At 37.5% G+C, this 22,120-nt stretch overlaps 1 protein-coding gene across 2 annotated transcripts in view; it reads left to right on the top strand.

Moving 5' to 3' along the window:
- Positions 1 to 2,733: 2,733 nt before the first annotated feature.
- hspa12b (heat shock protein 12B) overlaps positions 2,734 to 22,120 on the top strand; it is a 43,497-nt gene continuing 24,110 nt past the window's right edge. The window contains exons 1-9 of one of the 2 annotated variants that reach the window (XM_051648686.1): positions 2,734 to 3,129; positions 3,742 to 3,845; positions 6,642 to 6,713; positions 11,760 to 11,854; positions 14,195 to 14,319; positions 14,405 to 14,591; positions 14,822 to 14,926; positions 17,015 to 17,131; positions 20,107 to 20,284. In XM_051648686.1, coding sequence (XP_051504646.1) covers positions 6,668 to 6,713; positions 11,760 to 11,854; positions 14,195 to 14,319; positions 14,405 to 14,591; positions 14,822 to 14,926; positions 17,015 to 17,131; positions 20,107 to 20,284 — 853 coding nt within the window. In that variant the 5' untranslated portion in view covers positions 2,734 to 3,129; positions 3,742 to 3,845; positions 6,642 to 6,667. The remainder of the gene's footprint in view (positions 3,130 to 3,741; positions 3,846 to 6,641; positions 6,714 to 11,759; positions 11,855 to 14,194; positions 14,320 to 14,404; positions 14,592 to 14,821; positions 14,927 to 17,014; positions 17,132 to 20,106; positions 20,285 to 22,120) is intronic. The other variant, XM_051648677.1, reaches the window with a different exon arrangement.

Raw genomic sequence — 22,120 nt, 5'->3', positions numbered from 1 at the left:
GAACTCTGACCTGTGAATCTGGATGATGAGAAGATGTGTGACCAATAGAAGATTGAAACATCACACACTGACCTCTTGACTCAATAAAAAGAAGACATATTTCAAAGCTGCGTGTTTTTATTGTTGCAGGAAAGTGGGTTGACGGTCTATTTTAACCTTTTTTGAATATAATAATAATAATAAAAGAAATATATATAATATAATATATAATTTTATTGTATTTTTTTGACTTTTTTTTGTTGATGTTTTTGTGATATTTGCCGTGTCCATAATAATTTCACATGGTGTGACCGCCCCTTAACTCCTCACCAATTGTGCTGCAGATATGACTAATAACTAACAATCGGGCAGTTTGCTGAGGAGGAAGAAATGCCATATACTTATATTTAACCCTTCTGTTATGTTTAAAAATAACTGTGATGTTTGGGTCAAAAATTACCCATATAGAGTTTTAGTAGATTTACAGCACACTTCTCTATTAATTATGAACATGAAAACTGGCATAGGCTTTCCTACATGTTTTCACACTGTACACAGGCTTATTATATAGTAGCATTTTAACTGGAAAGAAAGCCACCTATGTGTCAATTGTGGTACTACTCGTGTACAGAAGATACAGCTTTACTGTAATGATGTACAGTGCTTAAAATAAGATGATACTTGGATTGCTTAGAAATTGTTTAAAAGAAAAACAGAATCATGGTTTATATTCTGCAACATTACAACCATAAAAATATTGCAAAAAAATAATAAAATCATTTAAAAAAAAACAATAAAAATAACATATTATTGTACAACAAATACATTGTCAACATTGTCAAATCAACATTGTGCAGTTGAACAACTACAAATAACTGTGTGTGTGTGTGTGTGTGTGTGTGTGTGTGTGTGTGTGTTCGCGCACACACTACACACAATTTTGACAGTATGCAAAGGTGTGTATAATATCTGCAAATATTGAGCCTATAAAGCTGTGCATATCATATTTCATACACTATGTTCAAAAGCCTCTACAATGTAGTCTACATCATCAACATGATAAATACTTTGCTGAAACCTTGCTGTATGTACGATAATAGATGTCTACTGCCTCCTGGTGAAAGTTTCTGTATTTCTGGAAATAGAAGACTTTGTAATATTTGTAAAATGGCCACCTTATTTTTTTTATGCACATGTCTTTTTGAGGTGAAATCTTTGTTGATTTCGATTTATTAAAAGTAACAATAATGTTTATTATCTCTTTGAGAGAGAGAGAGAGAGAGAGAGAGAGAGATCTTGTGACACTCTTCACTCAAGAAAAGCTTCACAGCTGCATTGAAAACCAGCATTATTTACTTCCGGGTCAGATTTGACCCGTACATAGAAGGTGGAAACAAAAAGTTTGACATTCCATATATACAGTATATACATTTTTTTTTTTTTTTACATTTGTTTAGTCAATGTTGAGGATAACCCAAAGGATTAAGATTAGTTTTTCACTGCTTTTAAATCTTAAACGGGTCAAAAATTACCCGAACATAACAGGAGGGTTAAGGAGGGGGCTTCTGGTGCAAAACTAATATTAAAGGTATCTTGTCCTGTATTTAAGCAGCAAAAAGTATTATACACTGATGAGCCAAAACATTTTGACCACCTGCCTAATATGCTGCTGGTCCTCCGCGTGCTGCCAAAACAGCACCGACCGGCCGAGGCATGGACTCTACAAGACCCCTGAAGGTGTCCTGTGGTATCTGGCTCCAAGACATTAGCAGCAGATCCTGGAAGTCCTGTAAGTTGCGAAATGGAGCTGCCGTGGATCGGACTTGTTGGTCCAGCACATCACACAGATGCTCAATCGGATTGAGATCTGGGGAATTTGGAGGCCAGGGTAACACCTTGAACTCTTCATCATGTTCCTCAAACCATTCCTGAACAATGTGTGCAGTGTGGCAGGGTGCATTATTCTGCTGAAAGAGGCCACTGCAATCAGGGAATACCATTGCCATGAAGGGCTGTACCTGGTCTGCAACGATGTTTAGGTAGGTTGCACATGTCAAGTTGACATCCACATGAATGGCCGGACTCAGGGTTTCCCAGCAGAACATTGCGCAGAGCATCACACTCCCTCCACCGGCTTGTCGTCTTCCCACAGTGCATCCTGGTGCCATCACTCCTGCAGGTAAACAGTGCACATGTACACGGCCATCCACGTGGTGTAAAAGAAAACGGGACTCATCAGACCAGGCGACCGTCTTCCATTGCTCCAAGGTCCAGTTCAAATACTCACGTGCAAATTGTATGTACTTTCGACGGTGGACAGGGGTCATCATGGGCACTCTGACCAGTTTGTGGCTACGCAGCCCCATACGCAGCAGGGTGCGATTCACTCAAAATGCACAAGTGTCCTGCATTCGTGTGTTGGAAAGTTGGGAACCCTTGACCCAAGCCATATCTAAGGACCTGACTGTCATACAGAGTTGGGGGTGCCTGTAAGCAACCACCCAGCAACACAACCATATAGCAAAGTGCTAAAAAAACACCTAGAAAACCTTAGCAAACCTATAGGAACGCCCTTGAAACCACCCATAATGCCTTAGCATTGTGGCAGCATTATGTACTAAGATTTTCCAATGACTTAATCAGTGCATACTGCCACTATAAATACTCTCCACCCTCTCTCTCACTCTCTCTCTTTCTAAAAAAACCCCCACACACAGCGATATACAGCCATTGAATCTGTTGCAGCATGAAGTCAGTTCTCCCTCCCATTCCCCCTGTACTACAGCAGTGTTCATCTCCAGCCCCTGTACGTGTGTGCGGCTGCCTCTCTCAACCAGTCCTCCCTGACATTCCACAGCAGATGAGGAATTGACTGCTTGGATACAGACACAGAAAAAGTTCTAGGAATATTCTCTGGATCTGAGCTATTTCTACAACATTTTTCAACATCTTTTCTCCTCTTCAACTTGGGATCAAACATTCAATACTTTTTGTTTCAGCCACTTGGCTGAAACTTCTGTTGGGAAACAGCATCATCACAAAGACTCTAGCTATTGAAACATCCATAACTGTTTTCCTATTGGGATTTTTGGACGTTTATCAGCTACTAAACAAGCCTAGACAGGAGACACTAGAACATTAAACAAAAGGGTGAGTGACCATGTAACAAAACTAAAACTAATTGGAATTGTTTAAAGCAATGTGCTGTGTTGATTGACATGGGAGGGATTGAAGGGGGCTTGCCAGAGAAATGGGAGGACAGGTGTCTGTAAGGATGTTCTAGTATGACATAAAATACTTATACTGGCTTCAAAAAGAATTTGGACATTTTCAGAAACTCAAGTCACACTTTAAAATGTGTGAAAAATGTGTTGCATTAGATACAAAATATCGAACAAAGTGGTATAAGCAATAAAAAAAAACAATAATAGTATAAAAAACATTTTTTAGATTTTTTTTATCGATGTTGTTTTATAATGCAAGATATTCATACATTTATACTGTATGTGCGGCTTAACTGTCTAAACACGTTTTGGGGCCATTGTATGGGGCTTTACTTGACATAAGTCTGACGCTGTAAACTAATTTAGTATTTAATGGAAACTGCTAAATGGCTTTACCCATCCCCTAAAATTACTTCAGTTAGAATGCAGTTGGAAGGGGTCAGTATTTATACATGCTTGACCTCAGCTTCTGCACGTTACTGTGTATGTGTTTGTCACAACTAGAAATTGTTATTTGAGATATTTGCTTTTTCTGTAGATTTAAAGCTGGGTTGAAATGAAAATTTTCCTAGAAAACTCTGTGAGGGAACAGGATGTGAAGTGGATCAGCCCACTTCAACAGACGAACACACCCACCTTGTTGTGAGGATGAAAGTTCATGTGTCTCTAGAACAGCGTGTTTTTCCATCTCTCTTATTTAACAAAGAAATTAAAAATATAAAGAGGGTTCCATTCACCTGGAACAATCTTGCACGCAATCCTACATACAAAATAGCAGATGCAACAGTATAGTAACTGGGAAAACTGCATGGAAGATCTCTGTCACCTCAGTCAAGCTACAGAATCTACAGAAAATTAATATGTAATGTGAGGGTTTACAATCCAATCAAACTGCTCGAGTGCACAACTTAATTATAAATCGATACTGTAAACTGTGAATGATTCTGATTAATCTCTGCATAGACTCAAAGTTGTGCAAAAAACATAACACAGTGTATAGCACAGAAACATAATGATTCTTTTTGTCAAATGACTCTAAACCTCAGTGCACTCAAGCGTTTTTTTTATGTCATTTGCAATCTGTGGAGAGTGTGTCTGGAACCATATGTGGACATAGTGAAATTCATTGTCATCTTAAAGTAATCAAATTACAATGGACTTCATTCATTTTAATGGATGGGTCTTTGTGTGTGTATGCATCTGGTGCTAATGGTGTGTAAAATGAATGCAAGTGCATGTTTTACCGCCTTTTCTGTAAAATCAACTAGTTAAAACGTTTACAAGTTTGATCAACAAACTCTTGCATGCCTTATGTGAGATTCTGTTCTCCATTGCACTAGTACAAAACTAGCTCAAATATGAGCATCTGGAGAGTATATTTCAGTCATATCCATTTACTAAACAAGCATTGTGGGAGGCCCTCAGTCACCTTTCTCTCCACCTTTTCTCTCTCTGTTTTTTGTACGTTTAAACCTCTCTCCTGAGGAACATGCACACACACACTGAGAAGGTTTGAAACTAATAGTGGAAGCAAGAGAAAATGGGAGGGAGTCCAAAGAAAAGATTAAGGCAAGAGGAAGAGGGGAAAAGGGGGGAAAGGGAAAAGCTTTGAGGGTCGGGGACACATGAGGTTGAATTTCAGAAAGAAGAATATACTTTTTACACCCTCTGTCCATCAGATTTAATAAATCATATCCCATGTTTTTGCTGGATACAGCATTATAGTATTTGTATGATATCAGATTAGCATGAACAATATTTACTAAAAACAAAGGAATATTCCAGGTTCAATACAAGTTAAGGTCAGTCAACAGCATTTGTGGCATAATGTTGATTACCACAAAAATACATTTTAACTCATTTCTCATTTCTTTAAAAAAGCAAAAATCGGGGTTACAGTGAGGCACTTAAAATGGCATTATATTAACGTTAAAATACTCCCTGTTTCAAAAGTATAGCCACAAGACGTGAATAATATGTGTGTTAGCATGATTTTATTTAGATAAAATCACTTATTGACTTTTTCTGTGCAAAGTTATAGCCAAATTTACAACTTCATTGCCACAATGACATAGTGTTTAGGTTGTCTCTAAAACAACCATAAAAAACTATGATTCAAACAACTTTACAGCTCAAATAATACATGAGTTTTAACAGAAAAATTAGGTTTTATTTAAAGTTTTTTCTTTAAATAATGAGCTTCATATTTCTGCCTTTCAACCATCCAAAAATGTGCCCTATTCACTCCTATTGTAAGTTCTTCAATGTAACCTCGATTTTTGCTTTTTTGAAAGAAAAGGAGGGATGAGTTGAAATTATTTTTTGTGGTAATCAATATTATGCCACAAATGCTTTCGACTGAGCTTAAAGGGATAGTTCACCCAAAAATGAAAATTCTCTCATCATATACTCATCCTCATCCCAGATGTGTATGACTTTCTATCTTCTGCAGAACACAAACAGATTTTTTAAAAGATTATCTCAGCTCTGTGGGTCAATTCAATGCAAGTGAATGGTGACCAGAACTTTGAATCTTCATAAATCACATAAAGGCAGAATAATAGTAATCCATATGACTCCAGGGGTTAAATCCATATATCTTTAGAAACAATATGATAGGTGTGGGTGAGAAACAGATCAATATTTAAGTCCTTTTTTTTTTTTTCTGTAAATCTCCACCTTTGACCAGCTCCGACCAGTAGGTGGAGATATGCACGAAGAATGCAAATGGCCAAAAAACAAAAGAAAAAGAATGTAAAAGTGAAAGTGGAGATTTAGAGTAAAAAAGGACTTAAATATTGATTTGTTTCTCACCCACACCTATCATGTCGCTTCTAAAGACATAGATTAAACCACCGGAGTTTTATGCATTACTTTTATGCAGCCTTTATGTGATGTTTGGAGATTCAAAGGTCTGGTCACCATTCACTTGCATTGAAAGGAGCTACAGAGCTGAAATATTCTTCTAAAAATCTTAGTTTATGTTCTGCAGAAGAAAGAAAGTCATACACATCTAGGATGGCATGAGGATGTGTAAATGATGAGAGAATTTTAATTTGGGGGTGAAATATCCCTTTAACTTGTATTGAACCCAGAATATTCCTTTAATTTCATTGTTTACTGTGTCTTTCTCTGGTTTTAGATAATTTGGTATAGAAAATAGAGCCCAATAACAGCTTTGGGGAATTTAAACTGTAGTTCGACAATGTGTCTAGTACACACCCACTTATACATCTCATCACTTATGTCACGTCTTTGTTGTTGCAGCTGGAATGTCCTAATGTTATTTGTTCAGATGTTTCAGACAAAAATGAATAAATAAGTACACAGTTTTTGTTTAAAGATTCTGAATATCTTGTATCAATATTCTTTGTATGCTTAATGTTGTTCTTTTTACCCATTTGCTGTTTAAAGTCAATGTTCTTCTTTACTGCTCAGGCTGCAAAAGCCCTGTCACCTCCACCATGGACGGCCTCCTACGACTCAGTGCAAACAGTCTACAAGTCCCAGGTAACATTTCATTTAACATGTCCTTTGGGATTTGAAACTTCAATAATGAGAAATTCCTATATGTATCCTTCTAAGGAACCTTGCTAATTATAATGTTTCATAATGAGTTATAATGAGACCCAAAAGACTTGGAACAAAGTATCTTAAAGCAAGCTTTTCACTGAATTTGTAATACTTGAATAGAAACATGTTGTACTCCATTATGCTGGAACAGTGGTGAGCAGGAATTTTGCTGTAATTCCTGTCTATTCCATCAACAATACTGGAAAGGGGTGTGACCCTCTCTTATCTATGCTTTGCACTCTGGAGAATATCTGTAGACTTCGATAACATTCCTGTCATAGCCTTAAGTGAATTCCACCCATGTGGGTGTTTGTTTGAAGGCATATTAGAACAACCTTGCTGCAGAGAGTCACTTCATAGATGAAAGTTTTCCCATGGTATTAATTTTGCCCTGGAAAATGTCATACCTATATATTGCCATGTTAGGAATGGTGGAATTCTTGGAATTCTGTTCCTGATATTTCTTGCCAGTGTGTCCACAGATATGAGATACCCATAATCGAGGTGTTAATGCTGTGTAGGATACATGACGAAAGTGTTGAGGAAAACACTGAGTGGTCATTTCATCTCCTATGGTAGTTAAAGATATAGAACAGCCTTCAAATTATGTGTAAGAATCGTATTGATTCCAGGCCTGGAAAGAATTTTGCATGTCTTTAGTTTTTGACTCAAGTGGGGCCTAGTTCTAATCATAGCTTAAATTATCTCTTAAATGAGCCAGAGAGGGGCTACTGAACTGCATCTCGGAGTGGATCAATATATCGATCATCATTAATTAACTCTTACCACAGCTGAAATATGATGAATTATGTTGATAATATAGCACTAGAGGATAATACGGTACCGGGTGAAACTTGAAATTGTTTAGAGTGTTCTCTGTACTAATTCTGCTTTTATTAAGAATGACTCTTTACAGTGTTTTTCTATTGTACGTACACTGGTGGGCAAAAGTTTGGAGTAATGTGCAGATTTTGATGTTTCGGAAGGAAATTGGTACTTTATTTCACCAAAGTGGCATTCAACTGATCACAAAGTATAGTCAGGACATTACTGATGTAAAAAACAGCACCATCACTATTTGAAATTTTTTTAAACTTTTGATCAAATCTAGACAGGCCCCATTTCCAGCAGCCATCACTCCAACACCTTATCCTTGAGAAATCATGCTAAATTGCTAATCTGGCACTAGAAAATCACTTGCCATTGTATCAAACACCGCTGAAAGCTATTTGGTTCGTTAAATGAAGCTTAACATTGTCTTTGCGTTTGTTTTTGAGTTGTCACAGAATGCAATAGACTGGCATGTCCTAAGGTCAATATTAGGTCAAAAATGGCAAAAAAGAAACAGCTTTCTTTAGAAACTCATCAGTCAATCATTGTTTTGAGGAATGAAAGCTATACAATGCTTGAAATTGCCAAAGAAAAAAAAAAACTGAAGATTTCATACAAAAGGTACACTACAGTCTTCAAAGACAAAGGACAACTGGCTCTAACAAGGACAGAAAGAGATGTGGAAGGCCAGATGTACAACTAAACAAGAGGAGAAGTACATCAGAGTCTCTAGTTTGAGAAATAGACGCCTCACATGTCCCCAGCTGACAGCTTCATTGAATTCTACCCGTTCAACACCAGTTTCATGTACACCAGTAAAGAGAAGACTCAGGGGTGCAGGTCTTATGGGAAGAATTGCAAAGAAAAAAACACTTTTGAAACAGAAAAACAAAAAGAAAAGGTTAGAGTGGGCAAAGAAACACAGACATTGGACAACAGATAATTGGAAAAGAGTGTTATGGATCTTAACCCCATTGAGCTTTTGTGGGATCAGCTAGACTGTAAGGTGCGTGAGAAGTGCCTGACAAGACAGCCACATCTATGGCAAGTGCTACAGGAAGTGTGGGGTGAAATGTCACCTGAGTATCTGGACAAACTGACAGCTAGAATGCCAAGGATCTGCAAAGTGGTCACTGCTGCACATGGAGGATTTTTTGATGAGAACTCTTTGAAGTAGTTTAAGAAGTTCTGAATTTTTTTTTCAAATTGTAATAGTAATTTTTCATGTTATTAATGTCCTGACTATATATTGTGATCAGTTGAATGCCACTTTGGTGAATAAAAGTACCAATTTCTTTCCATAAGAGCAAAATCTGTACATTATTCGAAACTTTTGGCCGCCAGTGTATATTATGTCCATTAACTATATTAGTAGTTTTGTACAGAAATTACATTTGGCAAAACTATGTGTGCAAAGCTCTAAAGGGCTAGGTCAAGTGTAATTTAATTTAATGAGGTTCTTCTCTGGTTACTCCACTGTCTGTGTCCTATTACTGTATAAAGTCCATTCCCTGTCAAGCACAGTGATATAAACAAAGACAGCACATTCATAAGAAGTTGGAAGTGTAAATGGACTGTATGCAATGAATTAGAAGAATAGAAATATGGATTTACCTCTTTTATGCAGTGACAGTTACATTCTCCTTTTATACGCATGGAAAATGTGGTTCTTGTCAGGATTTGTAGGCTCTGTTAAATTATAGAGAATGTAAATAAGTATTATTAGTAATTTTCATCTACTGACACAAATACAGTATCATGGCTACTATTAACAGTGATTGTATTGGAACGCACTTCACTTCTACCAGTCGATTTTGATATTGAAAAATGTAATTCATTTACTGAAACATGAAAAAATGCAATAAAAAATATTTCTAAATTCAAATTACACATTAAACAAAATGAAAATAATTATTTTGATTATAAGTGGTCAAAAAATACCAATTCTAAACATTTTACTCTGTCCAACTTCTTCCTCCGGCCCCTTTTGCTGTGACTTAAAAGTCACTCTATAACAACAGGTGGAAAAATGCCAATACAAATTATATCATAAATACAACTGTAAATACAGTTGTGCTCAAAAGTTTGCATACCCTTGGAGAATTGGTAATATATGTACCATTTTTATAGAAAACATGAGTGAGCAGGCAAAACACATTTCTTTTATTTCTTATGGGATTCATATTCAACTGTAGGTTATAACAGAATGGCACAATCATAAAACAAAACATGGCAACAAAGAATAAAATGAAATTACCCCTGTTCAAAAGTCTGCATTCCCTTAGTTCTTAATACTGTGTATTGCCCCCTTTAGCATTAATGACAGCGTGCAGTCTTTTGTAATAGTTGTCTATGAGGCCTCAAATTCTTTCAGGTGGTATAGCTGCCCATTCGTCTTGGCAAAATGCCTCCAGGTCATGCAAAGTCTTTGGTCGTCCTGCATGAACCGCACGTTGGAGATCTCCCCAGAGTGGCTAGATGATATTAAGGTCAGGAGACTGTGATGGCCACTCCAGAACCTTCACCTTTTTCTGCTGTAACCACTGGAGGGTCAACTTGGCCTTGTGCTTAGGGTCATTGTCGAGCTGGAAAGTCCAAGTGCGTCCCATGCGCAGCTTTCGTGCAGAAGAATGCAAATTGTCTGCCAGTATTTTCTGATAACATGCTGCATTCATCTTGCCATCAATTTTCACAAGATTCCCCATGCCTTTAGAGCTCACACACCCCCACTTCAACTTCAGTGAGCCACCACCATGCTTCACAGTGGGGATGGTATTCTTTTCACTATAGGCCTAGTTGACCCTTCTCCAAACATAGCGCTTATGGTTGTGACCATAAAGCTCTATTTTGGTCTTGTCACTCCAAATTACAATGTGCCAGAATCTGTGAGGCATGTCAAGGTGTTGTCGGGCATATTGTAACCGGGCTTTTTTGTGGCATTGGCGCAGTAAAGGCTTATTCCTGACAACTCCACCATGCAGCTCATTTTTGTTGAAGTATCGTCGTATTGTGCTCCTTGAAACAACGACACCATCTTTTTCCAGAGCAGCCTGTATTTCTCCTGAGGTTACCTGTGAGTTTTTCTTTGTATCCCGAACAATTCTTCTGGCAGTTGTGGCTGAAATCTTTCTTGGTCTACCTGACCTTGGCTTGGTATCAAGAGATCCCTGAATTTTCCACTTCTTAATAAGTGATTGAACAGTACTGACTGGCATTTTCAAGGTTTTGGATATCTTTTTATATCCTTTTCCATCTTTATAAAGTTCCATTACCTTGTTACGCAGGTCTTTTGACAGTTCTTTTCTGCTCCCCATGGCTCAGTATCTAGCCTGCACAGTGCATCCACGTGAGAGCTAACAAACTCACTGACTATTTATACACAGGCACTAATTGCAATTTAAAAAGCCACAGGTGTGGGAAATTAACCTTTAATTGCCATTTAAACCTGTGTGTGTCACCTTGTGTGTCTGTAACAAGGCCAAACATTCAAGGGTATGTAAACTTTTGATCAGGGCCATTTGGGTGATTTCTGTTTATGATCACTATCCTTAAATAAAAGACAGGTTTTTTGCATGATCAGTCATATTTTCAAAATCGATGCCAAAATTTCACAATTTCTGCCAGGGTATGCAAACTTTTGAGCACAACTGTATAAACATACTTACTAATAATAATCATCATTGAAAAATAATTAAACCATGACCTATAGATAGTTTAATACAAATCTAATGCATTTTTGTTTCATTAAATGGCTCAGGGAAAATTGCGAATAGAAAAGAAAATAGAGCCCTATGACTTGATACAGTATATTGCCATTGTCAATTTGCCACCTCTTTTTATTAAGATATAAGGCTCTTCTTTAGCAAGCACAAGGTACAGTTAAATATTTAAACATAAAATTATCTCTAGTGCTTTTCCAACAAAACCTTTCAAGGGATTTTCTGCTTTCATATAACACCAGACACATGCCAGCTGGGTTTAAATGCCCAGATGTGGAATTCTCCAGAAACTACCAATATCTCTTAATTGGTCTCAGTGTTTTCAGACCAAGGGAGTCTTGACCTTGACCAATACATGGTCTGCTCACTCATTTAAGTCTTTCTAGTCCTCTCTTTCATCCTGTTTTTTTTTTTTTTTTTTTTTTTTTTTCAGGTGAAGACAGATCAGCCTCCACATCTCCATCTGGTTCACCCTCTCCTTCCAGAAATGAGTGCAGTATCACTCCTCTCACTCCCTCCCCTTCTCCAGTAAGATCATTAGAGACTGTTTTAGGACATGTACACAACCCCCCTCTATAACCCTTTATACAATAAATAACCAGACTGTCCTCAGATCTGGATTATATGCCAAAATCAGATGCTTCAAAATACAGTAATGGCGAAAGAGGATGTGGTACCACCAGATGTGTGCAATTATGCTTCTTTACTTAGCACTCAGCCGGATGGTTTAAAACAGAACTGTAATTTGCTAATCCTCTAGTCAACATATACACTGCAGTCTGTGACAGGCCAAACATGTTTTGTTCAAGAGTTGACTTGCTCCTGTATTACTTAAAGTAATTTCTGCACCACTAGCGTTAACAAACGAAATTGCAAAAATAATGATAGGTTTCCCGAACACTCCACCAATCTTCCATTGGTCAGCCTAACAGAAAGTTAGGGGTCCCCCCCCATAACACTTTTTTTTTTTTTTTTTGGTGGGGGGATATTTTGTATAAATATACAATTTATACAAAATATACAATATATTTATTTGATCATAATATGCATAACTATATACTATTTATTAAAAGCAGGCTTACATAAAAGAACAGGCTTTTGTGTTGATAAAGATTAGAAAAATATATACATTTTCATTGTTATTTTATATAACAAAGAGAGATAAGCTACTATTCTTCTTTTAAATGGCTTACTCCAAGTAATACTGAATTTAGAGGGTGACAAAGCAGCAGACTCAAAAGGGCAACTATGGCAAATATACCAGGGGACTACATATAAGGCACTTGAAGACCCGTAAAAGCATGTGACTTCAAAATACATTGAAATGTCTCAAAAACTGCAGAAAATAATCAGATGGCTTCCAGACTCACTAAGATTTCACAGTATTACTGTTTTTACTGTATTTTGGATCAAATCAATGCAGGCTTGGTGAGCAGAAGAGACTTTTGAACTTTTGAACAGTAGTGTACATTCAACAGAATAATTCTAGCATTATTTACAATGTAGTATTTACTACCCTAAAAACAACTGGATGATTGATGTGACACATTGTGATAATAATGTTTGTTCCAAAAGACTTGTTTAAATGCATGAAACTAGTTTATTAGATATTAAAAATAGAAATTGTGTTAGTGTTGGTGGGGATTTTTCAGCGATTTCTGTGCAGTTACCTCAGTAGGTGGCGGCAAGGGACTGTTATTAGTGAGTCAGTTAGCAGACTTTTCAACTATTCCAGTCAAAAAGTCTGCTTTATTCAGGTACAAACAATGCTATGGTTATCAATATGTCAATCATTGATATTTCAAGAGTGAATCCCGCATTTATATGCAGATGTAATTCCCGAAACTTTGCAGCGTGTACGTGGCCGTTGATCCTCCTCTTAGCAGCATGAAAAACAAGTTTCATACAAATTCTGAATGGATTATATATAGCATAGAAAGCGCACAACGAGCGCTCCCTTTATAATCACTAAAAAGCTGTCACTCATCTTCATTGTGATCTCTAGCACCCCCGTAGAACCAGGCCTGTTAATAATGAAAAATGAGTAAGCCGAAATGTTTCCAATTTATGCAAGGAATACAAAAGCCCCGACATGGAATGGATAGATATAGCAGAAAGATATAGAGAGAGAAAATTACCTCTCAAAAAAGTCAGTAAGAAGCTTTCTCTTCCAGATTGTGAGTGGAGGTTTATTATTCTCCATTTTTTAGCTAAAGTTAGCTTCACCAGAGCGGCACCAAGCAAGCAGTCATGTCAACGATGTCATGCGCATAACGGTCTTGTGGATGTGGGGCGGGGCGTTTACATTTTATAGAGACATGATAACTAGCCTATAAACAAACTTAATATAAATTATTGTAAATAATGAATTCACGAAATTTACCATATCCACTGCATGAATTTAATCCGATTTGTCATTATTTACATTATTATAAGTATTCTATTATTCTATTTTTTACCTCTTATGGGGGGTCCCTAATGCCTTATGGGGGGTCCCGGATCCCCCCAGCCCACCCTGAATTCGAGCACTGGATAAGAGGAAAGAGAAGAGAGAGAGTAGGAGACAGTTATGCTCTGTACCAGGGGAAATGTTTTGTAAAACCACCCCTCTGAAAAAGTGATAAGGAAATGAATGGAGTTGAAAACAGCTTTATTCTGAACACAGCTACTTGCAAACACCTGTACATAAGTTTATTTTTATCTTTCGAGATTTGTAGTCTTGTTCTAATTGTACATATTATATATGCAAGAGCTCAGAGCTCCTAAACCAAAAGTAATTTGTTGTGTGTGTTTGAGCACACTTTGCCAAGAAAACTCTTTCTGATTTATTTTCTGACTGTGTCCCTTTTTTAATTCCTCTCTCTGTAGAGGACTGAGCTAAGACCACGTGTGGCTCATCCGTTCTCCGTGGTGGTTGCTATAGATTTTGGCACCACCTCCAGTGGCTATGCCTTCAGTTTCACTGAAGATCCTGAAACCATTCACATGATGAGGTATTTATGATATCAACACAACAACTGACTCTAACCATTCCACACTTACTCATTTAAAGATTTCTCTCCTTATTTACCCCAACAGACGATGGGAGGGTGGGGACCCTGGCATAGCCAATCAGAAGAGTCCAACCTGTCTGCTGCTGACCCCTGACCTGCAGTTCCATAGTTTTGGCTTTGCAGCTCGAGACAGCTACCATGACCTTGACCCCGAGGAAGCCAGGCATTGGCTTTACTTTGACAAATTCAAAATGAAAATCCACAGCACCAGTGTAAATAGAGAATCCATAACGGCATTACTTTGTTTTGATTATTGAATGCTGAAGTTTTACTTTTGTAAGTGGATTTTTGTTTGGGCAGAGTAAGTGTTCAGCTTATGGGGGTCAATTGCATGTCAAAAAAAGTCAGATCTGTACTTTCTGGTTGAAGAAGTGCATACAGGAAGGGTGTTATTTATATCTGTGAGCTTTTTTCTGCAGCAGATTCTCTTGGTTTTCTTCAGGATCTCAGTATGGAGACAGAGCTGGAGTCTGTGAGTGGGAGAAGAGTTCGGGCCATTGAGGTGTTTGCTCATGCCCTGAGGTTCTTCAGAGAACATGCTTTAAAGGTGAACATGATAGACAGTATACACAAAACAGAGGCAGAGAAGTACAAAGACAGTTAATGCCAAAGTGTGTAACTTTGTCGATGTTAAAATACTTTCTCTAATCCCAGCTTAAAGGAATATTCGGGGTTCAATACAAGTTAAACTCAATCAACAGCATTTGTGGCATAATGTTGATTACCAGCAAAATTATTTTGACTTACCTCTCTTTTTCTTTAAAAAAATGCAAAAATCACGGTTACAGTGAGGCACTTACAATGGAAGTGAATGTGGGCCAATCCGTAAATGTTAAAACACTCACTGTTTCAAAACTCTTCCACAAGAAATAAACAACATTTATGTTAATATGATTTTAATGTGATGAAATCGTTTACTAACCTTTTCCGGGTAAAGTTATATCCAATTTATTGCCATGACGATGTAATGTCAACAAACCCTACCCTAAAACGACTGTAAATATTAAGATTTAAACAACTTTACAGCTCAAATAAAACATGAATTTTAACAGAAGAATTAATGTAGGTGTTTTTCTAAAATTATCTGTCTTTATACCCTCCAAAAATTGGCCCCATTCACTTCCATTGTAAGTGCCTCACTGTAACCTCGATTGTTTTTTTTGTTTTTTTGAAGAAAAGGAGGGACAAGTTGAAATAGTTTTTTGTGGTAATCAACATTATGCCACAAATGCTGTCGATTGAGCTTAACTTGTATTGAACCCGGAATATTCCTTTAATATGCAGAGACAAGCCATTCATAGGTTAATTTTCTCAAAAACTCTGTTTTTATTTTTGTGGAGTGGCCCCACCAGCCTGACACAAGAACACTCAATCAATTGCATGAGTCGGGGGTAAAACTATCTGTTTGTTCGATCAACAGTAGACGGGGAGCATATTTGGAAGGCTGTTCGAAAACAAATGTTTATTCTTGCAATTCTGTTCGGTGGCGCTTTAAAGAACTTCAGCTTTAAAGAAGCTGTAATAAATTTTGTTTTGGAATACCACACATAAAATGTCCCTAGTACCTTACAGTTATCACTGAAATAGATGTCTATAGAAATCAAACACAAACAACACAAAGAATCACACCCTTTCTTATCCAGTCAGTAAACTTATCCAGTCAGAAGTCTCTCTGCCATATAAGTCACACGTTTGTTAACACTGCATTGGGTGGTATGTTTTTGGAGGGCGGGGTTTTGAAGAGAGGGCTATTTCTATTATTTTTGTTATATATTAAATAATTAATTATATCCCAGGCATTTAGAGCTTTAGAGTCTTATGCATGAACCTTCCATCATAAACAGCAGCAAAATCAGTTTACTTTTTTACAACAATTAGTTCCAGACGGTCCTCTTATCTGATTAAACTAGCGAAAATGTGTTCCAAGAGAGCTTATATTTAGTATTGCCTGTGGCCTTGTGCCTAAGGCTGAATCACAGCCGTGTTGATATTCAGTACAACTTGTTTCTGTGATATTTCTTAATTATTAAAAAATTGTATGAACATGCAAACTCGTGAAACAAAGTTTCAGCGTTCTTATTTTCTTGGTAATTCTTTTATTTATGTAGGCATTTGTTTTCAGTTGTTCGTGAAAAAAAATTCCCTCCAGGGCTGAAATAAATATGAACCTCTCAGTGAAGTCTAGAGAAGGCAAGCAAAGTGAAGGTACAGTAGTGTGCTGTGGCTTTGTTCCAAACTCTTGTCCTTCAGTCAAATAAAACACTGTTGAGCAGTGGGGGTTGGAGGTCCTGGGCTAATCTTAAGTTGGTCTTGGCTGGAACCAAATACTTTTCCTCCTGCTTTCCTGAAGCCCCTGAAGGTTTGTGGGAAAACACTTATTTGAAGATTTCTCCCAGACCTCATGCCATGCATCCTGAGGGTCATGGGTTCTGCACTTCACACCACACAGTTAGGGACATTTCATTCCGGTGGTACTTTTTTAGCACAGAATATGCAGGAAATAAAGGATATCAATAACTAATACACACATAAAAATGTTATCTATGAAATGCTGTGTAGATAAGGGCTGGAAAAGTAGTAAAGTGTGTGTGTGTCTGTGTGTGTGTGTGTGTGTGTGTGTGTGTGTGTTCTTCAGGAGGTGAAGGATCAGTCCTCCTCAGTACTGGAGGGTAATGAAGTCCGATGGGTCATCACTGTCCCTGCGGTGTGGAGGCAGCCAGCCAAGCAGTTCATGCGAGAAGCTGCATATTTGGTAATGTAACATATCTGACCTGAGATCAGTTACACCAAAAACATCAAAACTCATTAACACAGAGAGCACAAACATAATAGACCTGCTCTACTTTCAGACACATACACGCTTACATAGTCTACATACAGTCTTTCTTTATTTTCTTAATAGCTAGGTTTGGGTGAACTATTGCTAGTAACACAGCTAGTTATTACCATAGATTAAATGAAAGTACAACACAGAGCCATCATAAATACAGATATATTCTTAACTATACTATTATTATAATGATATGAGTTAATAACATACCTGTAATAAAACGCTGGAAATGATCTCCTCAATCCTGTCAGATCTGTTGACAGAATCTGATAAAAGTGAAGCCCTCGGTTTTTCTCATTGCAGTTTTGACAGCCAACAGCACAGCACAACATTTCATTTAGCTTAAACAGACAATTTAAAGGTAACAGCTAACTTTTTGAGGACTGATGGGTCAGCTAACTACAGGTTTGATTTACTGTTCATGCTGGTCTTTTTGCCACCACTTCTGTCTGTGACGTAGGCGGTGACGTTGCCAAAGTATTGGGCTGAGTTCGGAATTGCATACTACCCATACTGCTCATACTACTTCTGCCATATCTGTCTATGGTAGAAATAGTAAGAGCAGAATGATAGTATGCAATTCCGAACTCAGCATTGGTCTATACACAATGTGTGTTGAACTACGGAAAGCAGAAAGACACAAATAGTGTTTTTTAAATCACATTTTAACATATGTAGTGTTAAAAGCACACAACTTCTGATCTTTGTGCGTATCTGAGGCTGAGACAAACGCTAGCGGGACCTTTTAGTTTCAGTAATATTTAAAGGTTGACTATATTAATTACACCTCACAGTAAACATTATATTCTGATATTTCATCAAAAGTTGGCCTCATACATATCCACAGGGGTCTGGGCAAAGCCCCGAATATCCACTGACCCCAGAACCGCCTCTGCCTATGAGCATTATAAATACTGAAAAACCAAAGCAATCGACCATAGAAACTTTAGCAAAACCCTCAGTAAAAATAAACAGATTATTTTGGCAAATATTATGGCATATACACTCATGACCACTTTATTAGGAACACCTGTACACCTACTTATTCATGTGATTATCTAATCAGCCAATCATGTGGCAGCAGTGCAATGCATAAAATCATGCATATATGGGTCAGGAGCTTCAGTTAATGTTCACATAAACCATCAGAATGGGAAAAAAATTTGATATCAGTGATTTTGACTGTGGCTTGATTTTTGGTGCCAGATGGACTGGAGTATTTCTGTAACTGCTGATCTCCTGGGATTTTCACGCACAACAGTCTCTAGAGTTTACTCAGAATGGTGCCAAAAACAAAACAAAACAAAAAATATCTAGTGAGCGGCGGTTCTATGGACGGAAATGTCTTGTTGATGAGAGAGGTCAACGGAGAATGGCCAGACTGGTTCAAACTGACAGAAAGGCTATGGTAACTCAGATAACCCCTCTGTACAATCATAGTGAGCAGAAAAGCATCTCAGAATGGACAAAACGTCAACCCTTGAGGTGGATGGGCTACAACAGCAGAAGAAAACTTCGGGTTCCACTTCTGTCAGCCAAGAACAGAAAGCTGAGGCTGCAGTGGGAACAGGCTCACCAAAACTGGACAGTTAAAGACTGGAAAACCATGGCCTGGTCTGATGAATCTCAGCTTCAGCTTTCAGCATAATTTTATGCATTGCTCTGCTGCCACACAATTGGCTGATTAGATAATCGCATGAAAATGTAGGTGTACATTTTAGTACATTGCAGGCCATACAGCACTTACACAATGTTGTAACCAAAACATTCAAGATTGGGGGAACCAAATGAATGTACAATTTAAAGAATCACTCATTGGAAAACATATTGATTGACCAGTAATCTAAATATTGTGCAAGATGTGTTCTGACGATTGTGGTCCTGAATCCACAAACCAAGTATATGCTCTTTTAATTGGATCACCTCCAGCTGCAGTCTGCTCAGACTCTAAAACTCTTGGAAAAAAACTCACCATATTTAGACCCAAACCACCCAACCAATCAACTTTCCAGATTAAAGACCAGGTCACAACTGTATTTGTTCTAGTAGCCCCAGATCTCTGCCTCTCTCACTCGAGGTGAGGCAGGTTGAGGTTAATTTCCTCTTTGCAGTGTCACAGAGGTTAAACAATGCAAGAGACCAGCACACACAGGAAACCGCGCCTGTCCCAGCCAAGCAAGAGAGGGGGAATGAGGCAGCCCCCACCACCTCCCTCCATAACTCTATCTGACCATCTCGGGCACTTTAATGTTAATTTTCACAATGAGTGTGTTTACATGCACGTTCTTACACGATTATGCTTAATAAGCCGACAACGTGTGTGGTCATGTAAACGCAATAACCCGTGTTTCTTTATTGGCATAACAACCATAAACGGCTTATGTATAACCTGGTCGACATAGGTAGATTTTTGTACATTACAGCAATTTTGCGTGCCATGTAAACACCTTACCCGGTGTTCTTACTAGCTCATCCAATGTGCGCATATGTTGAGTGCATGTCTCTTCACGGTTTGATGTCAAAAGTAGAGAATAAAGCGATTATTTCAAATGTCATGTAAATGCGGATTTTTTGCCTTGTCAGATTTTTTAAATAAGCTGATTTTAGAGAGTAATCACGTATTGGTGTGCATGTAAATGGGCTCAATGTTACTTTTCCACCTTTTGTCCTGTTACCGTGTAATAGTGCACCTCTCATCAACAAGCCACATAATTTGAGTGTAGCACCAAAGTTTAATACTTAGGGTCAGGGCTGGCATTTACAGGGACCGTGACAAAAATGTTATGGGTGGGCCCCCTCTCCCATGGGTCCAATGAGTAAGTCATAACATAGAGGATCTTAGTGATCCCCCAACAAACCACCATTAATTAATGCTCATGCTGTTTCTCTCATTGTAGGCTGGTCTGGTCACTCCAGATTGTCCTGAAAAGCTCCTTATAGCTCTTGAACCAGAGGCTGCCTCCATCTACTGCAGGAAGCTTCGTTTACACCAGGTCATTGACCTCAGCCAAAGACCAATGACCAATGGCCTAGATGTGGATGGGTCCCGCCCCTTCGATTCAAGTTTCAGGCAAGGTAAGAACTTTTTTTTGGTTCATGTTTTTTGTTTGGTTTTCTCAGCCTATTAGCAAAATGCTATATCAGATCACTCGCTCACAGATGGATCCTGGGAATGACTCAAAATGCCCTGCCTTGGGTGCATCACATTTCTAAGTAAACATTAAATAGGAACCATGGTTAAAGCATGGGCAATAAAGGCTTTCATGCCTTAAAATTGGAATGGTGTTTTTGTGTTGTGTAGTTACGTGCGGTTTATACTGTATGCAGAGGATGGTTACATCTGGGTCAGACTGAGCCATGAGACAGAATGAAGTGGGTCATAGTGAGCAAGAGAACATGTGGTTTAGGTTAAGACAGAAAGAGAAAAGATGACATTTTCTTGAAGGTTAGGGTGTCCCCTGAGGTCACAGAGCAGAAAAAAAAAAAAACCAACATCCGTTCAAATTGACAGTGTGCTTGCTATCGATGCTTGACAAAAGATAAAATGAGGCTCACTTACAAATACTCTCTTCACATTTACACAACTGAAATAGGAGGTCTGTAGTCACTTATCATTCATTCCCATTTTTTACTCAAACAAAATATACTTCTTCACACTCTTACACACATTTCACATTATAATTGGAACAAGGTGCTGCTGGACCATGATCTCACCCTCCTTGACTATTTACACTAGTTTCCCTGGATGTTTTCTTTCTTTCTTTCTTGTTCATTTGCTTTTTTCCCTTTCTTTCTTTCTTTCTTTCTTTCTTGTTCATTTGCCTTTTCACTCTTTCTTTCTTTCTTTCATGTTCATTTGCTTTTTCCCCTTTCTTTCTTTCTTTCTTTTTCTTTCTTTCTTTCTTTCTTTCTTTCATGTTTATTTGCTTTTTCCCTTTCTTTCTTTCTTTCTTTCTTTCATGTTTATTTGCTTTTTCCCTTTCTTTTTTCTTTCTTTCATGTTCATTTGCTTTTTTCCCATTCTTTTTCATGTTAATTTGTTTTCCTTCATGTTCATTTTCTTTCATTCTTTCTTTCTTTCTTTCTTTCATGTTCATTTGCTTTTTCACACTCTTCTTTCTTTCTTTCTTTCTTGTTCATTTGCTTTTTTCCCTTTCTATCTTTCTTTCTTTCTTTCTTTCGTTCTTTCTTGTTCATTTGCTCTTTTCCCATTCTTTCATTCTTTCTTTCTTTCTTTCTTTCATGTTCATTTGCTTTTTTCCCTTTCTATCTATCTTTCTTTCTTTCTTTCATGTTCATTTGCTTTTTTCACACTCTTTCTTTCTTTCTTTCTTGTTCATTTGCTTTTTTCCCTTTCTATCTTTCTTTCTTTCTTTCTTTCTTTCTTTCGTTCTTTCTTGTTCATTTGCTTTTTTCCCTTTCTTTCTTTCTTTCTTGTTCATTTGCTCTTTTCCCATTCTTTCTTTCTTTCATGTTCATTTGCTTTTTTCACACTCTTTCTTTCTTTCTTTCATGTTCATTTGTTTTTTTCACACTCTTTTTCTTCTTTCTTTCTTTCTTTCTTTCTTTCATGTTTATTTGCTTTTTCCCTTTCTTTCTTTCTTGTTCATTTGCTTTTTCACACTCTTCTTTCTTTCTTTCATGTTTATTTGCTTTTTTCCCTTTCTTTCTTTCTTTCTTTCATGTTTATTTGCTTTTTCCCTTTCTTTCTTTCTTTCTTTCTTGTTCATTTTTTTCCCTTTCTTTCTTTCTTTCTTTCTTTCTTTCATGTTCATTTGTTTTTTTCACACTCTTTTTCTTCTTTCTTTCTTTCTTTCTTTCTTTCATGTTTATTTGCTTTTTTCCCTTTCTTTCTTTCTTGTTCATTTGCTTTTTCACACTCTTCTTTCTTTCTTTCATGTTTATTTGCTT

This window comes from Myxocyprinus asiaticus, chromosome 2 (assembly GCF_019703515.2).
Source record: "Myxocyprinus asiaticus isolate MX2 ecotype Aquarium Trade chromosome 2, UBuf_Myxa_2, whole genome shotgun sequence".
NCBI classification, from domain to species: Eukaryota; Metazoa; Chordata; class Actinopteri; order Cypriniformes; family Catostomidae; genus Myxocyprinus; species Myxocyprinus asiaticus.
This window is presented reverse-complemented; position numbering and strand designations above follow the sequence as displayed.